Below are 10,085 nucleotides of genomic sequence, written 5' to 3'. Positions count from 1 at the left end.
GGGACTACAGATGGAATGATACAGGCTTTTATTTTCTGTTGATAAGTAAAATTAGTATGTATATAAATAAATAGTGTTACTTATCCTTGAGTCCCTGCAGATAATATTCCCTTGTAATTTTAACTATTGTATTTTTCCCTTCTACAATTTCCATTTGTTTTATTTTCATGGCTTCTATTTCAATTCTTAGTGTCTCTCTGTTCCTAACACTTGTAGTTTCCCATAAAATGGATATTATGATTGCTGCCTAAACATATCTGTCATATAATGTCATCTGTGCCGTGTCTCTGTTACTGCCAGTAGCTTCTCTTCTCTCTGATTCTTTGTGTGATACCAGCTGTTTTTTAATTGATTGTGGACATTTTGGAAAATACATTAGGATCTTCTGTTTAATCTCCTCTCTTTTTAATCCTAAGACCCTTGTGTTGAGCTGCACCAGGTCAGGGGGTGTATGATGAGTTGCCACTGGCCCCAGCAAAGGTCAGGTCCTGACTCCACAGCCAGCTCTACGCTGTGAACACCTTCCTGGACACAAGGAAACAGTGACCATCACCAACTCGTTCCCATCAAGTGGGGTGTGAGCCAAGCCCGCTGCTGGCTGAGTGAGTTCCTGGGCTGCAGTTGGTGCAGGCACTCAGCTCCCCACTGGACCCTTTGGTCTCACCACACCAGGGCGGGTGGAAGGCAACCCAGTCCCAGCTCCCCTGCCTCCCACTTCTTCTTTAGTGCCCTTAATGAAGGGTGGGATCAAGGTTCACTTCTCACTGGTCCCCACAGTCACCATAAGGGGGCGATCATGTGCAATCTAGTGTTGGTCAGAGTCAGGGGCAGGGCAGCAAAGGGTCACCAGGGAGAGCTGGGCAGATGTTGACCTGACTTTCCCATGTAATGGGAGTCCTTGGTGGCATTAGGTTGTAGTGAGTCATGTGACAGTAGTAATCAGTCTCCTGATCAAGCTGGAGCCCAGAGGTGGGCAAGGAGGTCGTGAGCACCAACAAGGAGCCAAAGAGGTGGGCTGAACCACTGAGGGCCAGCGACCTCTGTCTTAGGTCACAAGGTCAGAGACCTGCCTGGGAGCCCTGAGGACCAAGGTTTGCTGCTCCCTGGGCAGGAGAAGGGGTCATGGACCCAGGCTCATCAAGAGCTTCCCAGGGGCAGTGACACAGGAACACCCTCAGAGTGTCCTGCCCCTGATGGCCCACAGCCCCGCCCACACCCTGGGGTGACGGAAACCTTCTGTTGCAGCTGAGAGGAGAGGGGACACAGTCAGGGCTTCTGGGCTCGGTAAACCCACTCACAAGTGTCCCCATGGGCCTGGGTGGTGGCAGCTGCAGGAGCATCTCAGCCACGGCCCCACGTCACCCACGCCCCCTGCAGCAGGGTCAACACTTTCCCAGCTACTGTGGAGCCTCCCCCACCACCCTGTGGCCCACGGAGAGATTTGCTCATCTCAGGCCCTGCATTTCCCCACGGAGAACCACCCCTCCTCGACTTCACATCTGAAGACTCAAGTCCCCAGCAAGGCCCACAGGTTAGCTCTGCTCCTGGGTTCCTCCTGCGCCTGAGTCTTCACCCAGCGTCTCACATCTGAATTTCTAGCCCCTGAACACGGTGCTCCTGGGCCGCCCAGAGCTCAGGAGCCTGGGACAGGCTCTGCTCTGACCCTCAAAGCACAGAGTCCGTGTGGTGAGAAATGTCCCCCTGTGGGATGGTCCTGGGCTCTGACCAAGTTAAAAGCCCACAATATATGTTACTTCCTTTGAAGGGAAAAAAGGAAGCTCCAAGTTTCTGGTTTTATTGTACATGAATAAAAGAGTTTCTGTGTCATAATGAGTAATTGGTATTTGTTTGGTTTGTTTTTCTGAGACTTAAGAAACATAGAATAGAATGCTGACAGTACTCTCAAAATGAAACAACAGGTACTTCCAAAAGCAGTTTGCATACATACAAGTTATTTTATAACGTTGAATTCTCATGGACCAAACTCAGGCTGAGGTTTCTGTCCCACTTTCCCCTCTGTGAGTGTCACTGTGAGAAGCATCATTGTACCAGACTGTACAGCAATAATCGGCCTCGTCCTCAACCCAGGGAGTGGCAAGGTGACAGCTGTGCTCTGAGCAGAGGACACAGGCAGTGCCAAGTAATAGGTCCCAGCCCTGATTAGCCCGGACCTTCTAGGACAGTCCCTGAGCGCCCCTGGTGTCCAGACCTAAACACACCATTGTGACATGGTGGCGGAGGCCCTTCAGAGACAGATCCTGCCTGACCAGGACCCCCTGCCTTAGGGACAGTCCAGGTGTCCGTTTATGGGGCCTCCCCATCACTCAGGACACTTTCATGTTCAACTCACACTCTTCCGGGTGAGTCGGTCCCCGTGTCCCTTGGCTGTTCAGTGGTCAGACTGTGCTGCTTCCTCTCCTGTAATCTTTTATGGAGTCCGAAGAGGTCCAGAGCAGTGACCGTCCCATGGAAGCATGTCCCCTATTTATACGGCACAGTTTCATTTCTTTAATGTGATTCTTGCCCTGTTAGAAATTAATCACTATTTCAGCAATGCACAAATATATTCTTTCAATGGCCTTTCCTCCTCTTCAGCAGACAGTCAGCATGTTGCTTGTGCATATGCTTTTTGGTCAAGCTTTTCCTGTTAACTGGCATCCTCATTAACATATAATGGAATGAATAATTCACACTTGTCTGTTTTATATTGAATGAGAGTGGATATCTGACTTTTTGAGTGAGGCCCACACTGATCCCAGATCCCTGGACACAGAAGGGGAAAGTGAAGGTGAAAGTACCACCTGTGAAAAGGCCTTTGTGTTTAGGGATCTTCAGATATGACTTCAAGGTGACCTGGGGGGGCAGTTCTGGACATAGAAGCTAAAGGGGATGGATCATGCAGTGTGAGCTTCCCCCAAACATCTCCCTTCCCCTTGTCATAGTCTGGGAAGGGGAGGGTCCTCTCATGCAAATGAGGTCCCACTGATTTCTGATCCTTCTCTGGGCCCTCGGCCAGGTACCTCTGCCTGAGGACTTCAAGGGGGGATGGGTAGAGCGAGGCGGTGTGTGGCCCCGGGAGTGGTAATATCACAGCTGTGTCCCCTTAGCAGAGGACACAGGCAGTGCCAAGTAATAGGTCCCAGCCCTGATTACCCAGGACCTTCAGGAACAGTCCCTGAGCGCCCCCTCGTGCTCAGGCCTGCGCACATCTTCTTGTGACATGGTGGCTGAGGCCCATCAGACAGGTCCTGCTGCCCCTCTAACCCTCTGCATTAGGGACAGTCCTGGTGCCCCTTATGGGGCCTCCCCATCACCCCAGGACACTTTCGTGTTCTATTCAGACTCCTCAGGGTGAGTCCGTCCCCGTTCAGGGGGCTGTTCAGGGGTCAGCACTGAGCTGCTTCCACTCCTGTCATCGGTCATGGAGCCGGATCAGGCCCAGAGCAGTGACTGTCCCGTGGAGGCATGTCCCCTATTGGCAGGACACGGTTTTATTTCTTTAGTGTGATTCCTCCCCTCTTAGAAGTTAATCAATATTTCTACAATGCACAAAAATATTCTTTCAATGTCCTTTCCTCCTTTTCAGAAGCCTGTAAACACGTCGTTTGTGCCTAAGCTTTAATCAAGCTTCACCTGTTAACCGGTATCCTCATTAACATATGATGGAATGAATAATTCACACTTGTCTATTTTATGTTGAGTGAGAGTGGATATCTGACTTTTTGAGTCTGGCTCCCTCTGGTCCCAGATCCCTGGACACAGAAGGGGAAGGTGACGGTGATGGTACCACCTGTGACCCAGACCTTCTCTGTGGGGATCTTCAGACATGACTTCAAGGCGACCTGGGGAGGCAGCTTTGGGAAAAAAACCAGAAGGGGATGCATCATGGAGTGTGGGGTGAGAGGTCTTTGCGCTGGTCCTCTGGGACTGTCCCCACCTGAGTAGAGGCGGAGTAGGCAACCAGGGAACAGCAGGAGGATCCCCAAGATGCCTGTAAACCTGATTCGCCCATATCAGGCCCTCTGGGAAGAGCAGGCCATGCTTCGGAATTTCTGCCGCCTCCCCGCTTTCCAAGAACACGGAATGTCAGCCCACTCCTCAGGGACGGGAGGGGGTGAGGCTTTCCTCGGGACTGAACTTTCACTGCGTTAAAAAGGTCAGGGGTCAGAGCAGGTCACTTGTGAGACTGGACCCAGCTTGCTGTTTCCCGGATCAGTTTCCAGTGTCCACATGACCCATGACGAGGGCAGAGGCAGAGCGGTGCCCATGCTGACCATGGGCGAAACCGTCTGCCTTTGTTCTCTTTTCTGTGGACCCCAATCCCCCAGCCATGAGGTTGCCATGTGACTGGCCCCAGTTCCAACTCCAGGGACAGGCACCATGGTCCCCAGATCGGTCCGACCGTCCCCTGCCTGGACACAATGAAGGAGTCAGGGCCACGTAGGGAGTGATCTCGTGGAGGCCAGGGTTCCGGGTCCACGGGTAGGAGAGGCTGAGTCGCTCTCTCTTGGCAGCCTCGCTGTGGGGCAGATGCCTGGTACTGACAGGAATTTCGCTCCCAGAGGGGATTCAGCCTGGCGAGGCCTGGTTCAATACGCCTCAGACAAAAGTGCCCAAGCTAGCGATCCCCTCTTGTTGTCTGGAGAACAGAGCTCCCTGAGTCACCACAGAACCAGCAGAGGAACCGTGGTCAAAGGACCCATCGCAGGGATGACCCTGGGGCCCCAGTGACACACACTTGCCTGTGACCTTCACCCAGGAGGTGCAGCTACTCCCTCCCCCCGAGTCGTCAAGGACCAAGTCCCTCCCCACATCCCATCCTTGACTTCCTCCCTCTGAACCCTGCAAAATCGGACCTTCTCTATGTCGCCTGCGACATCTCGGTCCAGCACCAGGCTCTTCTTTTTGCAAACCTGCCACCTGCTCCTGGTCACTGACCAGCCTCTTGCTGCCTCTGATCTTGAATATTGATGGCACTGAAGGTTGGCTCATAGGCTGAGAAGCTCATAAATTCAAACGCTTTTGATAACCTTTGTATAATGAGGGTTTGAGTTATTTACCAGGTGCTACATAAAGGTAATAAGCCTAAGACTCAGGGCTGAAAGGGACCGGGTTCCCTCCTCGACATGGGACTCCACAAGTTTCTCAAGGACGTGGTCTCGGGGGAGAGAGAGAATTCTGCTGTGTGAAGGTGTCGGAGCTCAAGGAATCATCAGCTCAGCCTGGGCCAGGCTCACGGGACCAGCTGGGGACTGGGCCGCGGGGCCCTTGAAGCTCCTGGCTCACACACGCGGGGCTTCTCTCTGTCATTCCCAGTCAGCACGACAGGGGAGACGTTTTCTTCTGGTGACAAAGAAATGTTCTTTTCATTGGAAGAGCAGGAAGAGCATGGGTAATTTTTGTTCCTTTCCTAAAGTTAGAATTGATCAGATCCATCAGTTCCTACAGAATCACTGGCACAGTGACAGCAGAAGCCACAACTGAGCTGGCCTTGGCACAGGAGGGGCAGATGAGTGAGAGGTTTTACGGGAGGAGGGGAAATAGAAGACAGATGTTCTAGCACTTTCGATGGACTGGGTGTTCCTGGGTCACTGGGTTGTATTCAGCTCCCCTGACAGTGACAAGGAGCCTTGTTCACCCTCAGGCTGAGCCCCGTATGACCAAGGAGACTGTGCGGCCTGACCTGACTCTGGAGAGCTGGGCGGAGCTCAGGAAGGACCACCAGGCCGTCCTAGGCCACACACGTAGGGAAGGGCTCTGCCTGGGAGTCTGTTCCGGCCTCAGAGAAGCCCACAGAGACTCTGCTCCTCCCCTGGAAAGAGCTTTCACGGGACCATGGTGGGTGGAGTCACCTCGTGAATACACTGCGGAGCCGGTGGTTCCTGATATTCCAAAGACTCCCCTGTGAACTCAGGTTTGGTGAAAAGCCACAATGGGACAGGAGGAGAGAGTAGGACACACTCCAGTTCCATACGCCCCCATGCCCAAACCCATGGCCTTCTCAGCATAGGGCTATGTGTTTACTATACTTCTGCTAAGTTCCCCTCTCGCATATATCTTTACAAATCACACCTGCATAACATCACCCACGTTAACCTGAAAATGAAAGCCAAAGTGAGAGGCAGCAAGCATTTATCTGAGATCAAAGAAATTGCAAGCGCGGGGATTACAGGTCCTAGAATTCTATTTCCTTGTCATTCTAAGGAGCATCTCTGAGGACATTTTTGAAAATGGTCACATGGTGATTGTCTTTGCATCAGGAACACCAGTCAGATAAGAACATATGTAGGTTGACCCCATGTAGACAGACCAGCGTGGACATGAGGCCCCCTGCGTAACAGCACAGGTGACAATTAGAGGTTAAACCTGAGGTGGTGTGGGTCATAGTCAGGGACAGGGCAGCGAAGGGTCACCGGGGAGAGCGGGGCAGATGTTCACCGCCCTGCCGCATGTGATGGGAGTTTACGGAGGCATTCGACGTATTGATTCCTAGGACAGTGCTAATCGGGCTCCTGACTGATCTGCAACCCAGAGGGGCAAGGAGGTCGTGAGCACCAAAAGGCAGGCAGAGAAGAGGCTGAGCCCTGGGGTCAGTCACCTCTGACCGAGGTCACAAGGTCAGAGACCTGCCTGGGAGCCCTGAGGACCAAGGATTGCTGCTTCCTGGGCACGAGAAGGGGTCATGGATCCAGGCTCATCAAGGGCTTTCCAGGGGCAGGACCTCCTTACGGCGTTCCTGTGTCACTGTCCCTGGGAAGCCTTTGATGAGCCTGGGTCCATGGGGCCTGGAGCCTGGGCAGTGACACAGGAACACCCTCAGAGTGTCCTGCCCCTGATGGCCCACAGCCCCACCCACACCCTGGGGTGATGGAAACCTTCTGTTGCATCTGAGAGGAGAGGGGACACAGTTAGTGCCTCTGGGCTCCGTAAACCCGCTCACAAGTGTCCCCATGGGCCTGGGTGGTGGCAGCTGGAGGAGCATCTCAGCCACGGCCCCACGTCACCCACGCCCCCTGCAGCAGAGTCAACACTTTGCAGCTACTGTGGAGCCTCCCCACCACCCTGTGGCCGAAGGAGAGATTTGCTGACCTCACGCCCCAGTTTTCCCCTTTGAGCACCCCCTTCCCTCAACTTCACAGCTGGCGTCTCAGGTCCCCAGCACGGCCCACAGGTTAGCTCTGCTCTGGGTTCCTCCTGCGCCTGAGTCCTCACTCACATCTGAGGTTCCGGGCCCTGGGACACGGGCCTCCTGGGCCACTTCGGAGATCAGGGCCCTCGTAGCTACGGAGCAGTCTCTGCTCTGATGCTCCACGCACAGAGTCCCTGCTGGGAGAGACTGTCCCCCTGCTGGGATGGGCCTGGGCTCTGACCAAGACAAAGGTAGGAAAGGCCGTTGCCTCATCTCAAGGGAAAGAGGGCAGGTCCACGGGCTCTGGTTTTATTGCACACGGATGATGGGGCAGGATGGGCAGCGTTTGTCTGTGTACTAAATGCTATGGTTTTCGTTTTGTTTCTGCTGCCTGAGACTTCAGACTCGTTAGGAGAGAAAAGTGAGAGTAACTGATAATGTATCAGAAAGTAATTCCAAGTAAAATTCATACACATCCAAGTTATTTCAATACTTCCAGTGGTCGTGAACCAAAAGTGTTAGGCTGAGGTTTTCGCCCCACTTCCCCATCTGAGTGTGTCACTGTGAGAAGCACCGCTATGGTAGATAGCACAGTAATAGTCGGCCTCGTCCTCAGGCTGCAGCCCAGAGATGGTCAGGAGCCCCGCATTGGCCGAGGCGTCTTTGGACCCAGAGAAGCGGCTGGGGACCCCGGAGCCCTGGTACTTGTCTGAGTCTGATTTAAGTCTCAGGAGAAACCGCGGAGGGCTCCCTGCCTTCTGCTGGTACCAGTACATGTAGTAGCTGCCAACACTGATGTCACTGCTGAGGGTGCAGGTGAGTCTGGCTGTTGCTCCAGGAGATGCAGAGACAGAGGGCGGCTGGGTCAGCACAGGCTGTGAGAGGGAGCCTGCAAACACAGACATACTGCGCACTTGCTCAAAAAACTCTACCATTCTAAGAATCCTGAGCAAGAGGGAGGTGACATTGGGGGATGCCCAGGGTCCCCGGGCCTGTCCCTACCTGTGCAGTGAGAGAGGAGCACGAGGAGGAGAGGAGTCCAGGCCATGGTGCCCGCAGCCCCAGAGCCCGCAGTGGGGCAGGGCTGCCCAGGCCTCCTTTTCTTCCCCACCCTCTGCCAGGGGAGGGGCCGTCCATGCAAATCTATGCCCATCGAGATGCTGCCCAGCCCCTCCCTGAGCCCTGGTGCTGGAGCTCAGCTCACAGTCCTGAATGAGGAAGGTGGGGTTCTGCCTCACCCCTTCGGAGAGCCCTGGGGGGAAGCACCCACTGGACCCTTCAAAGGTGGGCTCAGGGGACTCTACAAGCTCAGAGTGGGAACAGCTGCTGATCCTCATCAGGAAGCACTAGCAGGGCCTCAGACCCAGGCTCCACTGAGTCAATGGTCCTCAGTGAGCAGCTGTGCAGGTGACTCAGGACCGTCCTACAGCGCCACCTGCTGGTCCTAGGGCACACATGTCCTCAGGGCCCAAAGCACTAGGGGCCTGATGGTGTGTGCTTCTCATGACACTGCTTCTAGTCACCGATCCGTGGTCTGATTCCAAAAGATGAACCTAATATGTGATACAGCCATTCTATTGTGGGTATTAAGCCGACGCAGAGGAAAACGCTAAGGCAAACAGACCCAAGCCCCCGCCGTGTCCGTGGCAGTAGTATTTAGAGCAGGCAAAATATGGAAACAACCTAAATGTCCCTCTGCGGATGAATACATATCTATAAATATACATGAATGTTATCCATTTCTAAAAACGATAGAACTTTGGGAAATAAGCTAAGTGACATAAGTCTGACAGAGGATGACAAATGCCATATGATTGCGCTTCTAAGTGAAATTTAGAAATTGAGAGAATAGGTAACTATAGCACTTGTAAACACTAGTAAATTAAAATGATCTAGAAAGCTGGTTAAAAACCTAAATGTTCCTGTGAGGTTCAAAATGTATCCTCAGAACACATGTTTGTGGAAATTCCTGCCACCTTCTGGCTGTGGTTCGACGTCAAATCAGCGTTCATAGTAATGACTGGAGATTGGAAATCCGCTTCTCAGAGTTTCTCATTGTGTGAATTGCAGTTCCATAGAGTCTGCTTCTTGGAACATTGGTTGGATTGAATATGTAACAGAAACTCTCAGGAGTAACGTAATAATGATGCAGGTGAGCGGGGGGAAAAGAACAGGAAGGCACATCGGTGTGGGAAAGAAGAGTCCCGCTGGAGGGAAGGAAAGGAAGCCCGTCCTAGAGGGAGGGCCGGACTGGAGGTGGGGTCCGCACTGTCTCCTTGGTGGCACTTGTGCTGTGAGCAGAAGGACAGGCGGAGCCAGCCCTGCACACACCTGCGACCAGTGCGCCCGGGGAAACTCAATTCAGAGACTCAGAGGCAGAGGGAATTCAGCCAGTGGCTGGAGAGAGAGCTGGGCGCAGAGGGGGACGAAGGAGGAGGCAAGGGCAGGCCAGGCCTGAAGGGCTGTGTGAGTCGTCTCCGCTGTGCGACAGCATTGCCCAACTGCGCACTTCCAAGGCGAGGCACCGAGAGTCTCACAGTGGCTGTGACCGGAATCTTCTCCGGGAGACTCGGCATCGAGATGCCCTGGGAAGCGGGTGTGGGTCCAGGTTGGCCTCTGCCCGGGAGGGGTCTGTCTGTGTATCAACCATGGGGTATTGGCAGGGTTCACATGAGACCGAGGCTGTCAGGTCTTTTCTGTCTGTGGGCCTGGACCCTCTGTGGGCTCTTGGCACTGGGGCCTGGTAGCGCAGGTCATTGTATCTGACCTGACTTCTCCAGTACATTATGAGACAGAGAGAGGGGGGGGATGACATAAAGAGAGATAAAGAGAAATGCAGAGAGAGACATACAAAAGGAGAGGCGTAGGCAGAGAATGAGCCCTGCAGAGAGAAAACCAGTGGAGTCAGGCTTCTCGTAACTGCACGTGAGTGACCTCTCATCACTTTGTCCTTCTC

At 53.5% G+C, this 10,085-nt stretch overlaps 1 gene segment (V, D, J or C); it reads right to left on the bottom strand.

The window, feature by feature from the left end:
* Positions 1 to 7,647: 7,647 nt before the first annotated feature.
* Positions 7,648 to 8,177, bottom strand: LOC129087233 (immunoglobulin lambda variable 5-39-like). The segment is given in 2 exon segments: positions 7,648 to 8,018; positions 8,132 to 8,177. Coding segments are annotated over 2 exon segments (417 nt in total).
* Positions 8,178 to 10,085: the final 1,908 nt, after the last annotated feature.

This window comes from Pteronotus mesoamericanus, unplaced genomic scaffold, assembly GCF_021234165.1.
Source record: "Pteronotus mesoamericanus isolate MK-2021 breed Mesoamerican mustached bat unplaced genomic scaffold, CSHL_Meso_final scaffold_507, whole genome shotgun sequence".
Taxonomy (NCBI): domain Eukaryota; kingdom Metazoa; phylum Chordata; class Mammalia; order Chiroptera; family Mormoopidae; genus Pteronotus; species Pteronotus mesoamericanus.
This window is presented reverse-complemented; position numbering and strand designations above follow the sequence as displayed.